The sequence below is a fragment of the Brassica napus genome, chromosome C6 (genome assembly GCF_020379485.1).
Source record: "Brassica napus cultivar Da-Ae chromosome C6, Da-Ae, whole genome shotgun sequence".
NCBI lineage: Eukaryota > Viridiplantae > Streptophyta > Magnoliopsida > Brassicales > Brassicaceae > Brassica > Brassica napus.
The window spans coordinates 40,395,498-40,418,426 of record NC_063449.1 but is presented as its reverse complement, the minus strand read 5'-3'; the positions used below and the strand labels follow the sequence as shown (position 1 = coordinate 40,418,426).

General features: G+C 36.5%; 3 protein-coding genes across 4 annotated transcripts; 2 read left to right on the top strand and 1 right to left on the bottom strand.

The window, feature by feature from the left end:
- The first annotated feature begins 925 nt into the window (after positions 1 to 925).
- Positions 926 to 5,687, top strand: LOC106353962. 2 transcript variants are annotated; one of them, XM_013793794.3, is made up of 6 exons: positions 933 to 1,049; positions 1,154 to 1,230; positions 1,771 to 1,880; positions 2,358 to 2,459; positions 2,625 to 2,918; positions 3,048 to 3,832. In XM_013793794.3, the coding sequence occupies exons 4-6, from the start codon at positions 2,448 to 2,450 to the stop codon at positions 3,633 to 3,635; spliced, it is 894 nt and encodes a 297-aa protein (XP_013649248.1). In that variant the 5' UTR covers positions 933 to 1,049; positions 1,154 to 1,230; positions 1,771 to 1,880; positions 2,358 to 2,447; the 3' UTR covers positions 3,636 to 3,832. The 2 variants fall into 2 exon arrangements, with proteins under 2 accessions (XP_013649247.1, XP_013649248.1); XM_013793793.3 differs by lacking the exons at positions 2,625 to 2,918; positions 3,048 to 3,832 and adding an exon at positions 4,295 to 5,687 and having other exon boundaries at positions 926 to 1,049.
- Positions 5,688 to 6,362: 675 nt separating this feature from the next.
- LOC106353961 lies at positions 6,363 to 8,832 on the bottom strand. Its single transcript, XM_013793792.3, has 2 exons — positions 8,343 to 8,832; positions 6,363 to 8,193 (listed from the first exon to the last, which is right to left on the bottom strand). Exon 2 carries the CDS (start codon positions 7,039 to 7,041, stop codon positions 6,553 to 6,555), a length of 489 nt encoding a protein of 162 aa, XP_013649246.1. The 5' UTR covers positions 7,042 to 8,193; positions 8,343 to 8,832; the 3' UTR covers positions 6,363 to 6,552.
- Positions 8,833 to 9,491: 659 nt separating this feature from the next.
- LOC125589009 lies at positions 9,492 to 10,781 on the top strand. Its single transcript, XM_048761098.1, has one exon. It carries the CDS (start codon positions 9,492 to 9,494, stop codon positions 10,779 to 10,781), a length of 1,290 nt encoding a protein of 429 aa, XP_048617055.1.
- The last annotated feature ends 12,148 nt before the right edge of the window (positions 10,782 to 22,929 follow it).

The following is a 22,929-nucleotide window of genomic DNA, read 5'->3' as shown; positions in this document are numbered from 1 at the left end:
AGGACGCCTAAGGGCCTCCCGTTCCCCTGTCTCCCTATATGGTACCGATAATAATAAAATGACATTTGTCACTAAAACTAATGGTATACTTCGTAGCATCACTTTGCTCATATGTTTAATATCACAATCCAAGTCCCATTCACCAACCGGATCAATGTAAAGGTTTTCATCTCCATAGCAAAACTAGTGAACAGTATCTCCAATATGTACTTAAGTATAATGTGAATATTTATACACCAATCATGAAGTACTCCCGTGTGCCAAAGAACCAATATTAGTGCTGGTCGTTTCATCGACGCAGGTCCGGCGTCTGCGTCTGCGGCTTTGTTTTTCATTAAAGTTTGTTTGTTTCATCGACGCGGGTACCTGCGTCTGCGTCTGCGTCCGAACGCAGCGTCCAGCGTCAGCCGCCAAAAAAACCAGCGATCGCGACTTAAATTCCGCGTCTACTTAATCTAATTTCCGTTTTGCCCTTAACCTAATTCACTAATTACAAAAAATACCTAACCTAATAGACGCAGACGCATCCTTTCTCCGTTAGACGCATCTCTTCTCCAGCTCTCTCTCTCTCGGATCTTGATCTCCAACCCAGCTATCTCTCTCTCATCTCTCGATCTCGAACCCAGCTCTCTCTCTCTCTCTCTCTATCTCGAACCCGGCTCTCTCTCTCCATCTCTCCATCTCGAACCCAACTCATCTCATCTCGAAGCTCTCTTCTCCATGGCATCTCATCTCAAAGCTCTCTCTTCTCCATATCATCTCGAATCTTGATCTCCAACCCAGCTATCTCTCTCATCTCTCGATCTCAAACCCAGCTCTCTCTCTCTCTCTCTCTCTCTCTCTCTCTCTCTCTCTCTCTCTCTCTCTCTCTCTCTCTCTCTCTCTCTCTCTCTCTCTCTCTCTCTCTCTCTCTCTCTCTCTCTCTCGATCTCGAACCCGACTCTCTCTCTCCATCTCTCCATCTCGAACCCAGCTCATCTCATCTCGAAGCTCTCTTCTCCATGGCATCTCATCTCAAAGCTCTCTCTTCTCCATAGCTTCTCGTTCAGGTAATTGTCTCTGTTCTAAAAAAAAAAAAAAAAAAATTCTCTGTTCTAAAGCATTTTGGTTTCAAGCATCGATTATAAGTGTGTTGTGTTGTGTTTTTTTTCAGCATTTGCGGCAAATAAGTGTGTTCTGTGTTCAGCCTCTTGTCTCAAGCTTCTCTCAAGCTCTCCGAAGCTTCTTAAGGTTCGTCACTGTAGCTATCATCCTCGTATAGAATCTGAAGTTGTGTGTTTGCTTTATATATGGCTTTCTACTTCTCTTGTCTTCTTGTGTTTCTGCCTATTATTTATGACTCGGACAGGCAAAGTTGCCTCAGAGTTAAACAAACTGAAAAGCTTACGTCCTGAGCTATGTCCGTTTGTGTTGAGAAAAATATTGTTTTGTGTGTTGACTGTGTTCGCATCTGAATTTAGAAGCTATCAGATCAGATAATTTATGAAAAGCAATGAATCATATGTTGTTTCGTTGGCTCTTGTTGCTTTGATGATTAGAGAAGTTTACGTCTTCATGTATTGGCTCTTGATTTAAGTATCTCTGAGATTTAGATTGTGCTTCTTTCCCTCAAATGCGTGGTAGAGTAGTTGTGTGGGTAAAATGATCTCTCTGCACTAGCGTAGCTTGGCTTCTTTTTAGGTTTGATGAGAATGTGCCAAGGTGAAGTTCTATTCGTGATTGTAGAATGTAGAGCTCACCAACTTATTTCTCTGTGATTTAATTTTGCAGAGATCTTAGAAACGAGGCTAAGGAGCTCAATTGTAACTCTGAGGAGCCTTTTCAGTTATATGACCAAGTTCTACGATGCAATCCTGGAGCATTTGAGTATGCTATCCCTGGTAAATGAAATCTTCTCATTTTTTCCCTTTTTTTGTCTGAATTGTAGGGTGTTACAGATTTTGAGAAAAAATATTGAGAAACATTTGGGAAAGAAACCTTTTAAGTTTTAGAATTTTCAGTCCGCACTTAAGATACCTTTAATGCTTGATGCTAGCAGTATCTTCCTTCCTTTCTCACCCCATTCAGCTGGTAGTGAACCTCTATGCTATGCTTAACTTGTACTGAGCTTTAATAGTTGTTTGGTTGCTCTGGGAAAACTTGTTATTGCGCCAGTGTTTGATAGAATTAATTTGTTTTTTTGTTTATTATAATAATACTGTGGCTACTGATTAGTTGAGAAAAATATAAACAAGTGTTGGTATTGATGCTTAGAGTTGGTCTGTATTAAGTTTGAACTGTTTTAAAATGATTTCTTGTGTCTTTTGATGAAACTGTGTAGAGGTTGATGAATGTGTTGTGTGTTTGCTTTGTCTCAGGCTTCTCCATAGCATCTCAGGCTGTGTCTGTGTGTCTCAAGCTCACACTCTCAAGCTCACTCTCTACCACTGTTCCTCTCACTTTTTAAGATGGCAAAAGATGTAAGGCTCTCTCACACTACTCTTGCTTGTTATATGTATGGAATGGTCGTATTATGTCTTTAGGTTTTATGCTTTAGGTCGTACGGAATCTTTAGGTCGTATGCTTTAGGGTCTGTGTCTTGCTTTGTTTTTTTATGCTTTATTCTTAATTTTTGTGTGTTTTAGAATTGGCCTCCTGAGGAAACCCGGTTTTTTTTCCAACTTTACGCTGAAGAGAGAAAAAAGGGAAATAGAACGAGTACATCTATGAATAAAATAGGGAAACAGAACATCATAGAGGCTTTTGAAGCGAAGTTTAAGAAAGGATATGACACTTGGCCGCCTTTCAAGAACAAATACGACACCAGTAGGAAGAGATACACTAAGTTTAAGAAGTTGCTTCAGAATAGGACAGGGCCTGGGTTTGATGACATGGGAAGGATTGATATGTCAGATGATTGGTGGAATGAACGTGAAAAGGTCAGTTTCGCTTATATCTCTTCTGTGTATTTTTTAGACATGATTTATTCAAGTTTCCATGTTTATATCTGCTACTGATCTGATCTACTACTTCTTCTACTGACTTCTGTTTCTTTTTATGTTATATAGGAGTGTCCTGGGATTAGAAAATCCATATGCAAAGAGATTGCTAATATGGATTTGTTTGAAGAAGAATTTCGTGGTGTAGTTGTAACTGGAGCTGAAGGATGGAGCGCTCAACATGGAGAAGCAAGTTTGAATTCTAGAGTGGGTGGAGATGATGGTGATGAAGCTGATTCTCAGCCAGGAGAAGAGACTCAAGCATTTGGGACAGAAACTCAGCCACAAGCTCAGACAGAAACACAACGCCAAACTCAGCCAGCGGCTCAGACTCATTCCGGAAGTTCAAGAGCCAAAAGAAAGCGTAAAGAGAAAGATCTGGTTGTAGAAGCTTGTGACAAACGGACTGCAGCTCTGGAGGTGAAGAATAGGATAGCGGAACGGATGTTGGAGCGTCAAGAAGCCTCTAGTGTTGAGAATGTGTTAGAGATACTGTACGCATTGCCTGGAGTGAGAGAGTGGTCTCCATTATATGAAGCAGCAATGGAACATCTTATAGATAATGAAGGGAGTCGAAGGGCCTTTATAACAATGAAGACGGATGAAGCGAAGATTAAGTTTCTAGAGCTTAGGACTAAGATCAAACGTGATGATTGACTAGTATGGAGCTTAGGATTATTTTGTGATCTTGCTGGAACTAGTATGGAGCTTAGGATTATTTTGTGATCTTGTTGGAACTAGTATGGAGTTTAGGATTATTTTGTGATCTTGCTGGAACTAGTATTTTGTGATCTGATCTTTGTATGAAACTCTGCCTTTTGTGGCCTTTATATATATATATGGAACTTGATTTACGTTTTATATATACAAATCAGTTATGATCATGTCTTTGTTTATATGTTTGGGAACAGATGACTTAGCTGAGAAAATACTTCACTTCTTACTCTTCTTGTGTCTTGATTTTGGTTCAGCACTTTGAGAATGAATTTTTGGTTTAACTTATATAAACATGTGATTGGTCTGTGTGATTGGTCTGTTCCTTGAACTCATGTCGCCTGTGTTAAATATATATACATGTCGTGTGTGTTAAATATATATACATGTCGTGTGTGTAGTTTTAAAGGTCTGTTTTGTGGTCTTGAACTTGATATCTATGTTTGTGGTCTTGCAAACGATCAGATTGCAAACGACCAGATTGGAAACGACCAGATTGGTCATTTATATGTCTCAGATATGTCTTTACGAATATGCATTATGTCTCAGTTCAGATCACGTGTATTATACTACTTATGGTTTTATTTAAAATGGTTTTGTAGATGCTTGAAAGATGGATGTTGGAAGATGAGGATGGTGATTATGATGATGAACTTGGTTTGCTTGATGTGCCTATTACTGAGAGATTGAGTCATAGAACAGATCGAGGAGCAGGATGGCGACATGTTCAACAACTTATGTATGAATCTGATCAGCAATGTTATGACATTCTTCGAATGAACCAAAAGAATTTTGAAGCTTTGTGCAAGATGCTAGCTGAGCGATATGGATTGAAAGAGACTCACCATGTCTACCTTGAGGAATCTGTGGCGATGTTTCTCGAGACTGTTGGTCAAGATAAGACGAAGCGGGATATTGCTGCAAGGTATCAAAGATCATTGGATACGGTCCAACGGAAGCTTGATGATGTTTTGAGTGCTATTCTGAAGTTTGCGGAGGATACATTAAGACCACAAGAAGGCGAGTTTGGAAGAGTGAGTCCGGTTTTGAGGAATGATGATCGGTATTGGCCTCATTTCAGAGATTGTGTTGGAGCACTCGATGGAACTCATGTGCCGGTTCGCCCTCCAAGTCACAATGCAGAAGCATATAAAGGTAGAAAGCAAGATCCTACAATGAATGTTCTTTCTATATGTAACTTCGACATGAAGTTCATATACGCATATCTCGGTGTACCTGGTAGAGCACATGATACAAAGGTTTTGACTCATTGTGCGAGGAATGAGGCTTCTTTTCCACATCCTCCTCCTGGAAAGTATTATCTAGTTGACTCGGGATATCCGACCAGGACGGGGTATCTTGGTCCGCATCGTAGTATGCGATATCATCTTGGTCAGTTTGCTAGAGGAGGACCACCTGTTAGTGCACGAGAGTTGTTCAACCGAAAGCATTCAGGATTGCAATCGGTGATTGAGAGGACATTTGGAGTACGGAAAGCAAAATGGAGGATTTTGGATCATAAGCATCCAAAGTATTGTCTGGTCAAGTGGATTAAGCTCGTGACAGCGACGATGGCGCTACACAACTTCATACGTGATTCGCATCGGGAAGATCATGATTTTGTACAATGGCAAAGTGATGATGATGGAGAAGCAGAAGGAGAAGAAGCTGATAGTGACAGTGATGAAGAAGAAGATGATGATGATGGTGGTGGTGGTGGACATACTGTATATGAGCCGACTGGTGATAGAGCGATGGAAGCTTTGCGTAAGAACATCACAGATGAATATGGTAGAGGTCGTTTACCGTATTAAATGTTTAAGTTAGTGACTTGGTTTTTCTTTGCTTATAACTTTGATTATCATTTCTATGTGATATTGAAATATTTGTTTTATTTATTTAAGACTATGTATTATTTAGCTTTGTTTTGTGATAAATATTTTGATATATTATTTTTTCTTTAATTTATGATAAAAATGTTGTTAAATTTGTATAGTTGACTAAAAATTTATTATCAATTAAATATAATATTTTGATGCATGTAAATATATGTAAACTACATTTCTTTATTTAAAATATAATTTTACAAATTCAAACTACATTTTATTTATTTAAAATACAATTTTCCAAATTTATAAAATTAAAATATAAACAAAATCAAATAGTCGCAGCGTCTGCCAAACGAACAGCAATAAATCAATTTCTTGCGTCTGCGTCCAGCGTCTGCGTCAATGTTCTGCGTCTTCGAAACGAACAACAAGCTGCGTCTGAGTCTGAAAAACGAACAACACCAAAACGAACAGACGCAGACTCAAAAAGCTGCGGCAACCAAACGAACACCACTATTATAATAAAAAGGGTTATTCCCCATATAGTAAAGATTCCGTATATGTCTAATCGCATATGCTCTGGGCCATATCGTCTTCTACGTCTTCACGGTTGTCTGCAAGTCTAACTCCATGCATAAAGCTGTTTCGTAACTGGTTTGAGGAGACCAGCCAGAACAATTGAACTTGTGCAATAGAGCCTCGCTGTCCAATACCAATAGACCAAAACCATTCTAATTCCTTATCATACCTTCTGAAAACTATGCGCGTGAAGCAGTCTATTTCCCGAACAAAAGAACTAGTACTGCAATCATATCCAGTTGCACATTTGATCCAATACCAATAACCAAAGCAACCATTTTTATTCCATAACCTTAAGAAAACAAACAGACCAGACCAAATTGAGAACCCTCCCAAAATCAAAGTATTCCAAAAAGAAAAGATACTCGTAGAGCTTATTTTAGTAATACCATAAATAAAAAACCTCCCGCAATCCCATTATAAATCTAATAGACAACTCTTATCCATAAAGCTTAAGGTTTAGGAAGTTGTTTAGGGTTTAAGGGACCCTTGTCTTCCATCTTCTTAGCACCTCCGCCTCCTCCTCCCTTCCGGCCAGTCTGCTTGGGAGCTACACATTTACGCGGCGACATTAGGACTTGAGTAAACTTCTTTGTATGGACACCAACATTCCCTGAAAATAGTGGTTTACGGGGAGCAACTTTCTTCTCCATTGCAGGTGCCTCTGTGTCGGCTGTATCTCTGACAAGCGCATTTTCTTCAGTCGCTTCCGTAGCTCCCTCCTGAGTCATTATCTTATCCTCACCATCCGTAAGATCCTGAAATTCATCCTCAAATTCCAATATCTCATCAGACTCTTTCCAATTATGATCATCCTCACCTAATTCCATTCCATCCTCATTTTGAGACCATTCCACCCCTACATTTGTTCCTCCATATTGTTCTAGAGTTGTGGTTACATCACCTAAAGATTCACTAGCCAGTATCAAACCATTCCCCATATCTCCTAAAGTCGTAGTTACCTTAGTAGAGTCACGTTGGTCGCCTAACAGTGGAGTAACTCCCTTCGTAAGACTTGCATTGCTGTTTGATCCTAAGTTTTTTTCCTCTTCCTGATGCACAGTAATCTTGTCCTCTCCATCTATCCGTATTTCTCCTTCTTCACGTGTGTCTTCTCTTACCTTCCATAACAGACTTCTTTCCCCTCTTAATGGACTTTTTCCCCTCGTGAAGGTCGGGCGTATCGAATTCTTTCCTCTTCAGATGGCCTTCTTGATTGTTCCCAGCGAGAACTCCGGCATCTGCAACTCCCTTCCTCACTTTTGTTGTGAGACCGGTTTGAATATGGTCTTTTGTTTCCACGATCAGTCACCCTCTCCCATTTCGTGTCTTGCTCCTCATACATCTTTCCTTTACCCTTTCCTTGATACTTTTGACATCCTTCTCACCTTCTTGATTGCTTCCTCCCTCATTGATCACCACTCCCTTGTAACTTCTTGCTCGATCCTCGGTTCGATTCGCTACTCCATCTCTAATCTCCTTCCTCTTAAGCAAACTCTTCGGATTCAAGGGGCAATACTCCAAAGCATGGCAAAGACTAGAACAGAGCGAGCAATATCCAAACAGTTTATCATACTTGAGAGTTGCAAGTACCTCAACCGTTGTATCAAAACACAATTCCTTGCGCCCATCAACAAGTACCCGCATTTTACCATCATAAAGATCCACATCTGTGGTTTCACCAATCGCATCACCAATGCTATGAAAAGTAGAGGTTGACCAGAATTATGTGGGGACGTCTACGATCTTGATCCAAAATGGGATCACCGAAGGAAAATCTCTCGCCATCCTTAGTTACCATCGGTCCAAGGCTATCATCCAAAAGTCGAAATGATATGGTTGTCGAAGTGGAATTGAAACTTTCCCAATCCCAAATCTGTGCCTGCTACCCTCTCCTCCACTTTCCATATCTTTGGTAGCATCACCAGCAAGGACGAGATATCTTGCTTCCTTGGATTCATACTCCTTCCGATCAAGGTTTTGGAATAACTCTTAATGAGGTCAGAGTTATCGAAATGTGGAACAGAAATCTTCAGCCTCTTTCGGTTGCCTCCACCAATTTTCCCATCACCATTCGCTCCAACCAGTTGACCCTGAGACATGATCACCGGCACCAGAAACAGAGAAGTAAGAGTGTTTAGTTTCTGTGTTACAAAACTGAAAGTTGTGTCTGTAAACGAAGAAGCCTTGCTCCTTTTATAGTTACTAAGAACGCTTTAAGAAAATCCTAGCACATTAATACCAGATCCTTCCAACATGTTTCGCACAATCGCACAACATGTATCCATACAATCCCGTGAACCATCTATAGAAACCGTATCCAGAGACCAAGCCATAATATTGCATAATATTGACTTTTCCCCAAGCCATTATCAGAGATTTCGTTTTAAAGAGTGTAGATCTCGTAATTGATCTTCAGGAATCCTCTTCCGATCTGCAGGTCTTGTCCACGATGCCTCTATGTTAACTTCATCCCGATCTCCAATCGAAAACCCCGTCTTCAAAATCTCGTTAGATCTCAAATTGATATTTTGAACATATCAATCTCCATCAAATCCCTCATACTTTTCAATTCGACTGAATCTCGTACGATTCACGCGAAACTCCCGAGCCCCCGGTTCCCATTCATGGCTGGCCATCGATACCCTTGGCCTTGAATGCTATCGCCATCGCCAATCGCCAGAGGATTTTTTTTTTTTTTACATTCTATTCTATTCTTTTCTTTATTAACTCAGATATTAATATTCTTACGATTATACTCATATATATATATTAGGTTTAGGTCATAACCGGTAATTTATAAAGCGTATGCTTCAATTAAATTATTAAACCGAAAATTTTAATGCATTATGTTTGTTTTGTCTTTCTAAACCTGAATTTTCATTTTATTATCTATGTTTTTGAAGGTTTCTTATGTTGTCTATTAATTAAATATTTAAAAGATTTTGTTAAATGAAAAACAAAATATTCATTTATACTATAAATAAAAAATAATTAATTTAATTTATTAAATGTTTGCTTTAATGAAAAATATAATATATATTTATGCTGTAATAAAAAAATATGAAAATATTTTATTCAAATTTCATTCAAAGAAAATATAGGAATATTTATTTCATTTTTTTCTTAGAATAGTTCAAATAATTCAAATATGTATACAAAATTTCATTTAAATAATTTTCTAAGAGATGGTCCAACTTAAAAAAAAAAATCACTTATGAAATGAAGTTGTGACTTCTATTTTAATATATTAGATTATAAATATTATTAAAAGAAAATTTACTAACAAATTATACTTTGTAATTATATTTTGTTTTGATTTTTGGCGAAACTAAAGGCGATCGGGGTTACGGCGGATCTCAATGGCTCCGGAGCAGGATCTAGATCTCCGATGGGGGATCGAGGTCATCTACTGCCTCCGGCGATGGGGATTCAAGGTTCGGAGGTTGTGATTACGAAAGAGGGTGACCAAGGTTCGGTGATTAGAAACTCGGTGACGGTGGGAAAAGGAGAATCTTTGGGATCGGAGATGAAGAAACAAAATCTATCAGCGCCTTCGACAGAAACGTTGGAAGGTAGTCAGTCTATTCCGATTAACTCGGATCTGAAAACGGGGGAGTGGATTAACGCGGTTAAAGGGAAGAATATTTTGAAGAAATATGAGATGAAAATTCAAATGGAAGATGGTGTGGGATCTGTGAGTGTGCCGGATGAAGTTTTCAAGGATGCTGCTCCTTTGTGGGAAGATTTTCTAATTGGAAGATTTTTGGATAAAGCTCCGCATATAGGCAAGGTTCATGCGATTGTCAATAAGATTTGGGCGCAAAGTGACAAGTCGCAGATGATTGATGTTTACGTGATTAACTCCACAACAATGAAGTTCAAAGTGAGTAATCCAGTCACGAGGAACATGATTGTACGAAGAGCAATGTGGAACATTGCTGAAGTTCCAGTTATCATGGCGAAATGGTCTCCATTAATAGAAGATATTGAGCAGGAAACACATTCAATACCTCTCTGGGTCCACTTGAAGAATGTACCAATGGATATGTTCTCCTGGAAGGGCTTAAGTTTTGTGACAAGTCCGGTTGGTATACCTGCGAGATTACATCCGGAAACTGAGCAATGCATATATCTGAAGATTGCTAAGGTGTTTGTCAAAGCTGATTTGTCGAAAGAGTTACCAAAATCAATGAACTTCACATTTCAGGGGAATAAAACTCGGGTGGAATATACTTATCTGTGGCTCCCATCAAAATGTACTCATTGTGGCAAATGGAGACATCTTATGCGAGCTTGTAGAAGGAGGAAGGAAGAGAGTGAAGTTGAAATGGAGATTAAGGTTCAGGAGGTTGGTAATGTGAAGGAGAAATGTGCAGAGGTGGTGGAATCGAAAGAAGTTGAAGCTGCTGGGTCGGAAACTATTCTTGATGCTGATGCAGAGGATAAGATGGACATGACAACTAGCAAAAATGGGAATATTATGGAGGTTCTAGAGAAGACGATAGTAGAAAGTAATAAGGGAAGTGAAGGAGAAAAAATTTGGATGGATGTATCGCCGGGGAAAGCTAGTCGTACCCCTGCAGTAACAAATAAACTAAAGTTTTGTCAGGTATCAATCCTTTCTAAATCAAGATTTTCAGTACTGAGTTTGGATGAAGAAGAGGGAGAAATAACATAGAATAATGAAGTAGAGGAGGTTAACAAGGAGGTTTTGGAGGAAGTTAATGCGGAGGAGCGAAGCGAGGAGCAAAGTGATAAGGAGCATTTGGAAAAGGAGTCAATGAGAGAAGATGAAGTGGTTAGGAGACAGTTCTTGCCAAGAGGATACAAGGCTAAACATAAATTCCTTTCAGATGTGTCTGTTCAGAGAGTGCGGGATGATGGCCCGTGCGATCCAAATAAGAAGAAGAAACCCCGCGACGCAAGATGACTGGGTTCTTCTGGAACATGCGCAGCTTTAATAAACCATCAAAACATGAAGTAGTCCGCGAATGGGTCAGGAATCAGTCTTTACAGTTTGGAAGCTTGATAGAAACTAGAGTGAAGGAAAGGAAGGCATGAAATATTATGAATTCAGTTTTTCAGAATTGGTCTCACATGAATTGGTCTCACATGGCTAACTATGAGCATCATCATCTTGGGCGTATATGGGTTGTTTGGGGGCCATCAGTAAGGATGACACCAGTGTTTAAAAGTAGTCAGTTAATTACTTGTTCAGTTCTGTTAGAAGGGATGGAGGAGGAGATGTTTTGTTCTTCTGTGTACGCTTTGAGCACAATGGAAGAAAGGAAGGTTTTGTGGGAGGACTTGCGAAATCATAAAGATTCACCAATGTTTAAGAGGAAGTAGTGGCTAATTTTTGGAGACTTCAATGAGATTTTGGCTGGCGAAGAGCATTCAAGTTATGAAAATAGCCCTAATGTTACTACAGGGATGAGAGATTTTCAGGAGCTTACTCGATATTGTGCTTTAACAGATATGGGATCTCATGGGCCTATGTTTACATGGTGTAACAAGAGGGAGGGAGATTTAATTTGTAAGAAGCTGGATTGGGTTCTAATCAATGATGTTGCTCTTCATGGTCTGGGGAGGGCATATAGTGTTTTTGAACCGGGTGGATGTTCTGATCACCTCAGGTGCAGGATACATTTTGATATTGAGAACAAGCAGAAGAAAAGGAAACCGTTTAAATTTACAAATGTGATAGCAATGGATGAATTTTTGCCGACAGTTGAAGAGTATTGGAGAGAAACTGATCAACTTTTTCATTCAACCTCAGCCTTATACAGACTTGGGAAGAAACTTAAAGGTCTTAAGCCGGCGTTGAGGTCTCTTAGTAAAGATAAACTGGGGCAGCTTCATAAGCAGACGAAGGAGGCGCTATTACTTCTTTGTGATAGGCATGGAGAAACCTTAATGAATCCGAGTTCAGAAGCTATGAGGAGAGAGTGTGAAGCATTGGAGAAATGGCAGAAACTTGCAGATATAGAAGAGGAGGTCTTTAAGCAGAAGTCAAAAATGCACTGGTTGGAGGCTGGTGACAGGAATAATAAGTTTTTTCACAATGCAGCAAAAATTAGAGAGGTGATGAATGCCATCAGAGAAGTAGTTTGTCCTGATGGTAGTATAGTTACAACGGAGGAAGACATTAAAAAAGAAGCTGAGAGGTTCTTCGCAGAAATGCTCACTCATAGGCCGCTTGATTATGAAATGCCTAATGTGGAGAGCCTACAAGATCTCCTTCAGTTTCGTTGCAGTGAAGAGGATTGTGAAAATTTAATCAGAGACGTTTCAGCTGAGGAAGTGAAGGAGGTGATATTCAAAATGCCATCAAATAAATCGCCGGGACCGGATGGTTACACAGTTGAATTCTTCAAAGCAGCTTGGCCAATAATTGGGAATGATGTGGTTGTAGCAGTTCAATCATTCTTCATCAAAGGCTTTCTTCCCAAAGGTATCAATTCTACTATCCTGGCTCTGATACCTAAGAAAGATATAGCTAGGGAAATGAAGGATTATCGGCCAATATCTTGCTGTAATGTGTTATATAAGGTGATATCTAAGCTCCTAGCCAACCGTCTCAAAGATATAATGCCTACTTTCATCTCATCTAATCAGTCAGCATTTGTTAAGGACCGGTTGTTGATGGAGACCCTATTATTAGCTACTGAATTAGTAAAAGATTATCACAAGAGTGAGATCTCTCCAAGGTGCGCTATGAAGATCGATATATATAAGGCTTTCGATTTGGTGCAGTGGCATTTTCTCTTAGCAACACTCAAAGCTTTGGGTTTTCCAGCTAAATACATTCACTGGATCAATCTCTGTGTTTCGACTGCTTCATTCTCTGTTCATGTTAACGGAGAACTTGCTGGTTATTTCAACAGCGCCAGAGGCTTGCGACAGGGTTGTGCTCTATCTCCATCGCTATTTGTTATCTGCATGAATGTTCTCTCTAAGTTGTTAGATAAAGCGGCTGCTGACAGACTAGTGGGATATCACTCGAGATGTAAAAATGCTCTTCTGACTCATTTATGCTTCGCAGATGATATAATGGTTTTCACGGATGGGCAGAAGAGATCGGTTGAAGGGATTCTCAAGGTGTTTGAGAAGTTTGAGAAGCTCTCTGGATTAAAAATCAGCTTGGAAAAATCGACATTATATATGGCTGGGATTTCCGCAAATAATCAGAATGCTATACTTGAGAACTTTCCATTTGAAGCGGGTCAGCTTCCAGTTCGTTACCTTGGTTTACCTTTGCTCACCAAGAAAATGACAGTAGCAGATTACCTGTCGTTGATGGAGAAGGTTAGGACAAGAATGTGCGATTGGAATGGGAGGTTTTTATCGTATGTGGGGAGGCTGCAGTTAATAAAATCTGTCATCATGAGTTTGACAAACTTCTCGCTCTCAGCGTTTAGGCTTCCTCGACAATGTCTAAGTGGGATAGAGAAACTTTGTGCTGGGTTCTTGTGGTCGGGGCCTGGGTTAAATATGAAGAAATCAAAAGTGGGATGGGCAGAAGTTTGTAAAAAGAAAGAAGAAGGCGGGCTGGGGCTGAAAATCTTAACATAGGTGAATGAGGTTTCTTGTCTCAAACTAGTTTGGAGAATTCTTTCTGGTCAGAATTCATTATGGGTGAAATGGGTTCAGCAGTATCTGATCCGGAAAGGATCCTTTTGGTCTATTAAGGAAACCACCACAGTTGGCTCTTGGATGTGGAAGAAAATCCTTAAGACTAGAGACTCTGCCAGAAGGTTTCATCGAATGGAAGTAAAAAATGGCGAGACTACTTCTTTTTGGTATGATCATTGGTGCAATATGGGGCGTCTGAGAGATTTGTTGGGAGCAAGAGGGTTTATGGATTTGGGCATTCCTGGAAATTCAACAGTTGCTGAAGCTATACAAAAACACAGAAGAAGAAGACATCGTGTAGTGATTCTGAATAGAGTTGAGGAGGAGATTGAAAAGATAAAATCTGCAAATAATGGTGCATAGGACTTGCAGTTTGGAGAAACAAAGCAGAGATTTATAAAGCTATGTTCTCCTCCAAAAATACTTGGCTGTTGATCCGCAAAGAATACATTTTGCAAAGATGGAGTAAATATATATGGTTCAAACATGCCACGCCGAAATATTCGTTTCATATGTGGATTGCGACGTTGCACAGATTGTCGACATGTGACAGGATGTTGAGATGGAATCCTGCTATAGATCCAACTTGTGTATTGTGTAAACAGGAAGTGGAGACAAGAAATCATCTGTTCTTTTCTTGTGCTTACTCGAGCCAAATATGGGGAACGCTCATGAGGGGTTTGCTTTGTTCGGGATATACCGAGAGATGGGATGATATTGTTGAGCTTATGCTTGCACAAGGTCAGGATCGGGTCAGGCTCTTCTTGATAAGATATACATTTCAAGCAGCAGCTCACTCGATATGGAGAGAGAGGAACTACAGACGGCATGGAGGGAAGCAGCTTCCTCATGTTCTGCTGGCTAAAATCATTGATAAAAATGTGAGGAACAAACTGTCCACAATTCGGGGCCAAGGAGATCAAAAGATGGAGAAAGGGATGAGAATGTGGTTTGGTACAAGATAGCAAAATTTAAGCAGTAGTTGTGGTTATTTGTCTTTCAGCCTTTTGATGCATTTCATGTAAAAACGTTTTTTGGATGAATACAATTTAACATTTATTCAAAAAAAAAAAAATTTATATTTTGTTTATATATTACTATTGAATAAAATTTATAATTACTTGAAAATATCATTTATAAAATATAGAATGTAGTATCAAACATCTTCTTATTTCTTTCTTTCCAGTTTCTCTATCGACACAAATCCATAAACTATATTTATTTACGTTGAATAATATCAACAAATATATCATCACACAATAGCTTACAACAACATATCATCATACCATCATCCCGAGTGGCATGATCTCTTTATTTTGAAAGAAAATTTTGAGAATCACATTTATAGTGAGGAATCACGAAAATATATTTTCATCCAAATATTTTTGGATCCATGTGTTTTATCCTTCTGGAAATCTTCAATGACGTGGAGGGGGTGGAGGTGTACGACGTCGAGGAGGAATTCATTTCACTCATATATATTATTGATAAATTATTAAATTTCAATTTCAATATCTTAGATTTTTAATTGACTAATGAATAACCCAAGTTAATTTTCTTGATTGTTCACCTACGAATAGCAAGCCCGGTGGTGGTCCGAGGAGACTTAGTTTGCCATTTTTGACCTTTATTTTATTTTTTTTATTCATGGAGGCATTTTTTTTATTCACGTGTTTCTCTGATCGTGAAGGCATAGCCTACCATAACGATCAGTCGCGGAAGGCGTCGCCTATCATTCCGAAAATAAACGGAGAAGGCCTAGCCTTTCACTCCGGAACAATAATAAAATTTAAAAAAATTAAGTATATTGAAACACATAAATTTAAACATTACCTCGACTGGTTTAAGAATTTTCGGATTGATAAACTCAATTGGTCAGAGCATCGTGCTGATAACGTGTTGTATAATAAGGATCAGATGTTGTTTATTTTCTTTATATATAAATATATGTTGATCGATGGAGAGAGAGGGATATGAGATATTGACTTGTCTAAGAAATATATGTATTACAAAAGAGAGTCAAAAGACTTGTTTTTCATCATTTCATTCATCACGTACAAGTTCTTTATATAGGAGATATAAGTCGGTGTGATTAGACCGACTTAGACAAGAAGACAAAACATAATACGATAAGCATTATCTCTTTCTGAACTTATCACTTTCCTAATAGATAATTAATATTTAACAACCAGATCTTTATGAATGTCTTAAATAGTACAAAATATTGTATATCATTCACCAGTAATACATTTCAAAAATAGTAATTGTTATTGTGGCAAATGCCAATTTTTTCTTACAAGCAACTGATAAGAAAGTTTGCTGGGTATCAAACTCTAGAAATCCCAAATGGTGGTTGACGAAGACAAATACAAAGAAATGCAAATGGTGTATTGTAAGGACATTGCATCTGTCAACTATCTAATAATAAATTGGGAAACGAATATTGCTGACAAGATACATGTTAAGGGAAATTATCAAGATTAAAGAAAACAAAACTACTAGTGATAATTGTGCACCCTATAGTTTTTATATTCTAATTGCAATTATTTTAATCGATAGAAAAACGTTTTAAATGTTACAAATTGACTTCTGGGTTCGAGGTTTCCAATGGAATTAAATATTTTTTTAAAAAATTTACATGCATTGAAATTTGAAAATAAAAAATCTAACCAGTATTTGATTTTTAATTGCCTGTATGATGAAGATTTTCCAGGCATTATATGGAAGTTGTTTGAATTCGGAACAAATAGTTCAGCCATGCGATTTTTAAGGGCTCGCTTCGTTGATTGAATTCGGAACAAATCGTTCAGCCATGCGATTAACAAATGAAGCCTGAGAGGTTGAAGATAATCTGATTGAATATTTGCCACCAGGTATACACCACGAAACCGAAAAGCTGATACACAAACTTCGGCACTGAATCGAAGATCACAGACCGGGGAATCCCACCCTATTAAAGGGAAAACACACACGCCAAATACGACGAGGAATAACGCCAATAACCGAATAAAGGATCGAGCAAGATCTATCACTAATGGAGATAGTGACAGCCCTCGATTTTCATCAGAAAACGGAAGATGAAGATGATGAAAACTCCAGTTCACCCAACATATCCCTCTGTTTCATATTAAGTGTCTTTTTGGGTCTGTGCACACGGACTAAGGAAACAATTAATTTTGTACATTTCCTATATAAAAACATAATTACCGATACACCTAACCATATTTCAACCAATAGAAAAATAGATTACTGAATAAAACTAATAAATTTTGCATTGAGAATCGAAAACAACACTTATTTTGTAGCGAAAAAAATTCTCTACAACGACACTTTTTCAGAAACGGAGGGAGTAATGAAGAAGACATCATATACTAGCCAAATTGAAAGTAGAAAGTAAAATAAGCAGGAAAATAGTGAAATCCGGCGGCCTACGCCGCAGGGAACGGTGAAAAAAATTTAGATAACCGTCAATATAAAGAGTCGCCTTTATTGTCGCTCGGAGAGAAAAAATATTTTAAGTGACTTGAAAATATCATTTATATAATATAGAATGTCGTATCAAACATCTTCTCATTTCTTTCTTTAAATTTTTTCTTTTTTGCCACTTTCTCTATCGACACAATATCAACAAATATATCATCATACAATAGCTTAAAACTTACAACAACATATCATCATACCATCATCCCGAGTGGCATGATCTCTTTATTTTGAAAGAAAATTTCAGAATTACATTTATAGTGAGGAATTACGAAAATATATTTTCATCCAAATGTTTTGGGATCCATGTGTTTTTGCCTTTTGGAAACCTTCAATGCCGTGGAGGGGGTGGAGGTGTACGACGTCGGGGAGGAATTCTTATCGGACGAGGCTTACATAAGGACGGTGGGCATGGAGGGATGCGAAAGAGAAGGCTCCTTCCAACCGTCATCAGTTGATCGGGATGCTCTGTGCGTTCTACACCAAAACCACTTAACGAATTAATTACTACAACGCCAAGTTTTGTTAAAGTGGACATTTGTCTATCAATTCGCATAATCCCAACTTAAATAGATATATACTAGGTGATGACCTGGGCGCAGGGCGAATAAATTAAAATAATTATAAATTTTAAGATATAAATTGAAAAGGTAAAAGTAATAGTGACATGTATATATAGATTAAAAGAAGTAACGTTTGATGTACAGATTAATGGAAATAAAATGATCCAATTTGGGATAACGATAAGCTTATTATGGTCGATAAACAATAGTTGTTTTATTATTTATAAGTTATATCATCATATTTTATTATAATTATACTGGTTCTAGAGTACATAAAAGTTATAGAATAATAAAAGTAAACTGAAGTAAATAATATGAAAATGAAAAAAAAGAACAAAAGAAGTAAATAATAAGAATTTTCTATCCAGTGGATTGATTAGAACTCAAAATTGTAAAAGAAGTCTATTATTGAACCTTAATATCCATTATCAGTCAAAATACATATGAGTCTCTTTTTATTTATCTTTTGTTTCAAAAAGTTTGTTTTTATTAAAAAGTTTCGAGAAGACACAAGATAAAGGGCTACGGTCCGTTAGTTGGATTCAATATCTCTACTAATCACCTGAGATATCTAGATTTGGTTAACTAAGCTCAATTCCAATATCTAAGAAGGTTAGAAGCTGAATCGAGTGACCCAAGTCTGAGGGAATTCAACTGATGAATTGTAAATAGACAAATGAGCTATCAACAGATCTCAATATTTAAAGAATTCCATATTAAAAATGATATTTGACTTCAAACTTAACCCGAAAAAATTATATGAATTTCCAAATTTAATGTCTATCACCATTTATGTTAATTTCATAATACAAAAATCTTGTTGCAAAAAATAAGGAATTGAAAAAAAAATTAATATGTCATTCCATTTTGAATGTATTTAACAATCACTCAAGATTGCATTTAACTTTTTGTATACTTTTGATATACGGCATTTTTATTTTACAATATAGTCGAGTTTATATTGTCCATACACAATCATAAATGTCACATATCCCATAAAATATAAAAAAATATTAATCAAAATTAATATCATGTACCAAAGTTTTATAGAAGAACATAATTATGAATCATTTATATTTTCCAGACTCTAAAAGTGTCATGTATCATTTATGAATTGTAAAGAACATGATATTTAACTTTAAACTTAACCAGAAAGTATTATATAAATTTCAAAATTTAATGTCTGTCAGCATTTATGTTAATTTCGTAATCAAATAGTCTTGTTGCAAAAGTTAAGGGATTGGAAAAAAATTATTATGGAATTCATTTTGAATGTATTTTACAATCACTCAAGAACATGATTATTAGCAATGTATTATCATTTAACATGATAATTAATTTCATATAACATTAATAAAATATGGATTTTTGTCTTATATATTGTCTTAGCCCTCAAATAATAAAAAGGAAATTCCATGGCACACAACTTTCTTTTTTGGTAAACCTAATTATGTAGTACAAAAGTTTTTAAAATAATTACATTTACTATACTTTTTTATATATGCATATCGTTTGAATATTATAAAACATGCTATATGATGAATACTTGTAAAAACCAATACAATATTTTTGTCTCATCTATTTAACTATAATAATATCTCGACTATGACTTGGTCAAAGTTTTCATAAATTGGATTCTGTAAAAAAAGACTCACAAAAGATAATAAATACGAAAATATATCACGGATCAATAGTTTTGATGAATATAGGAAACTAATAATGATTACGCATTAACTTATTTGCTTAATTTGTGCAATCATAGGACTACACATTAAATCTTCACATGATTTTTTCTTTTGTTAGTCAATAATGAAAAAGCTTATAATATATTATGTCAAGTTACAATCAAATGATTAATGTCAATTTTTGTAATTAGTCTAATAAACAAAGGTTTTTTGAATATATGGTGTGAGAGAGCTTGTGGTTATGTCACGTAGGAAATGACAATTTTGATAATAACACATGAACTCAAGGTTAGTTTTTTATAATGCTCCTCAAATAATAAGAAAGAGATTGTTTTATTCTGTCATCTATCACAATAAACTTCGGTCTGAACGAAACAAGACAGGAAACAAAACTACAATAGTTTATCTTCTGTTTATAAAAATTAATGTGATATAGTTAGTTGTGAACTAAAACCAAGCTAAATTAAAGAGAAAAAAAGTTCAAAACATTTCTAAATAGATCAAAATAATAGAGAAAATAGCTATGACTTTATTTAAAGACAAAAAGACTAACTAAGGTTGTGAAGCTGTCTTTTTCACCAAGGACTTTATCCATATGGGGAAACACAAGAACGAGAAGGAGGAAGAGAAGCATGTAAGACACTTTAGAAGATGTCATCTTAGTATTGTCTCTTAATTTACTGATGAGTGATGATCAATATGACCCATTGGTATGCATTTATATAAAATGAAGAGGTGAAAACTATTTATGGTTTGTGTGGTTTGTGCTAGAGTTGAAGCCATCGATGACTCAGATTTCACTTATGGGTCTTAGAAGTTTTGGTAGTTTTAGGCAAATTTTATTCTATTATATTAGCATGACTCATTTTCCAGGACGGCAGGATATTGGGTCTGATTGGTAAGGGCCGTAGTTTTAAAATTTTTGCTGTAAAAAAAAATCTGTAGACTTTTTGATGTGGCTGTAGAATTTATTGCTGTAGAATTTTATGGAAAGCACTAAAAAATTGCTTTGGATATTTGGCTCTGCAGAGCACTTGTACAGCTGTAGGTTATTTCAAGAGCTGTGGTTTCAAAAAAAAATTTAAAGCTTGATTGCTCTGAATTTGGTGCTTTGGAAATAAATAGAACTGTGGACAGCACCTACAACAACTACCAATCACCCCATTATCATTTCATTTTAGTGGAGCAGATATTATAGATAAATTATAGATATTATTCCAGGATTTATCTTATTTCATTTCACTCATATATATTATAGATAAATTATTAAATTCCAATTTCAATATCTTATATTTTTAATTGACTAATGAATAACCCAAATTAATTTGCTTGACTATATAATACTACTGAATTTGTAAACTTAGATGTTAAAGATTAACACTCTTTCTTTGGTAATAATAGGGGGCAAGTGGTTTTCAAAAATAGTAATTGTTATTGTGGCAAATGCCAATTTTTTCTTACAAGCAACTGATAAGAAAGTTTGCTGGGTATCAAACTCTAGAAATCCCAAATGGTGGTTGACGAAGACAAATACAAAGAAATGCAAATGGTGTATTGTAAGGACATTGCATCTGTCAACTATCTAATAATAAATTGGGAAACGAATATTGCTGACAAGATACATGTTAAGGGAAATTATCAAGATTAAAGAAAACAAAACTACTAGTGATAATTGTGCACCCTATAGTTTTTATATTCTAATTGCAATTATTTTAATCGATAGAAAAACGTTTTAAATGTTACAAATTGACTTCTGGGTTCGAGGTTTCCAATGGAATTAAATATTTTTTAAAAAAATTTACATGCATTGAAATTTGAAAATAAAAAATCTAACCAGTATTTGATTTTTAATTGCCTGTATGATGAAGATTTTCCAGGCATTATATGGAAGTTGTTTGAATTCGGAACAAATCGTTCAGCCATGCGATTTTTAAGGGCTCGCTTCGTTGATTGAATTCGGAACAAATCGTTCAGCCATGCGATTAACAAATGAAGCCTGAGAGGTTGAAGATAATCTGATTGAATATTTGCCACCAGGAATACACCACGAAACCCAAAAGCTGATACACAAACTTCGGCACTGAATCGAAGATCACAGACCGGGGAATCCCACCCTATTAAAGGGAAAACACACACGCCAAATACGACGAGGAATAACGCCAATAACCGAATAAAGGATCGAGCAAGATCTATCACTAATGGAGATAGTGACAGCCCTCGATTTTCATCAGAAAACGGAAGATGAAGATGATGAAAACTCATATCCTCTGTGTCATATTAAGTGTCTTTTTGGGTCTGTGCACACGGACTAAGGAAACAATTAATTTTGTACATTTCCTATATAAAAACATAATTACCGATACACCTAACCATATTTCAACCAATAGAAAAATAGATTACTGAATAAAACTAATAAATTTTGCATTGAAAATCGAAAACGACACTTATTTTGTAGCGAAAAAAATTCTCTACAACGACACTTATTCAGAAACGGAGGGAGTAATGAAGAAGACATCATATACTAGCCAAATTGAAAGTAGAAAGTAAAATAAGCAGGAAAATAGTGAAATCCGGCGGCCTACGCCGCCGGGAACGGTGAAAAAAATTTAGATAACCGTCAATATAAAGAGTCGCCTTTATTGTCGCTCGGAGAGAAAAAATATTTTAAGTGACTTGAAAATATCATTTATATAATATAGAATGTCGTATCAAACATCTTCTCATTTCTTTCTTTAAAATTTTTCTTTTTTGCCACTTTCTCTATCGACACAATATCAACAAATATATCATCATACAATAGCTTAAAACTTACAACAACATATCATCATACCATCATCCCGAGTGGCATGATCTCTTTATTTTGAAAGAAAATTTCAGAATTACATTTATAGTGAGGAATTACGAAAATATATTTTCATCCAAATATTTTGGGATCCATGTGTTTTTGCCTTTTGGAAACCTTCAATGCCGTGGAGGGGGTGGAGGTGTACGAAGTCGGGGAGGAATTCTTATCGGACGAGGCTTACATAAGGACGGTGGGCATGGAGGGATGCGAAAGAGAAGGCTCCTTCCAACCGTCATCAGTTGATCGGGATGCTCTGTGCCTTCTACACCAAAACCACTTAACGAATTAATTACTACAACGCCAAGTTTTGGTAAAGTGGACATTTGTCTATCAATTCGCATAATCCCAACTTAAATAGATATATATTGTTTTATTTCGTCATCTATCACAATAAACTTCGGTCTGAACGAAACAAGACAGGAAACAAAACTACAATGGTTTATCTTCTGTTTATAAAAATTAATGTGATATAGTTAGTTGTGAACTAAAACCAAGCTAAATTAAAGAGAAAAAAAGTTCAAAACATTTCTAAATAGATCAAAATAATAGAGTAAATAGCTATGACTTTATATATTTAAAGACAAAAAGACTAACTAAGTTCGTGGAGCTGTCTTTCTA

Coding starts and splice junctions, on each gene's coding strand:
- LOC106353961 (XM_013793792.3), bottom strand. CDS start 7,041: ATGGGGAATGGTTTGATACTGGCTAGTGAATCTTTAGGTGATGTAACC.
- LOC125589009 (XM_048761098.1), top strand. CDS start 9,492: ATGGGGGATCGAGGTCATCTACTGCCTCCGGCGATGGGGATTCAAGGT.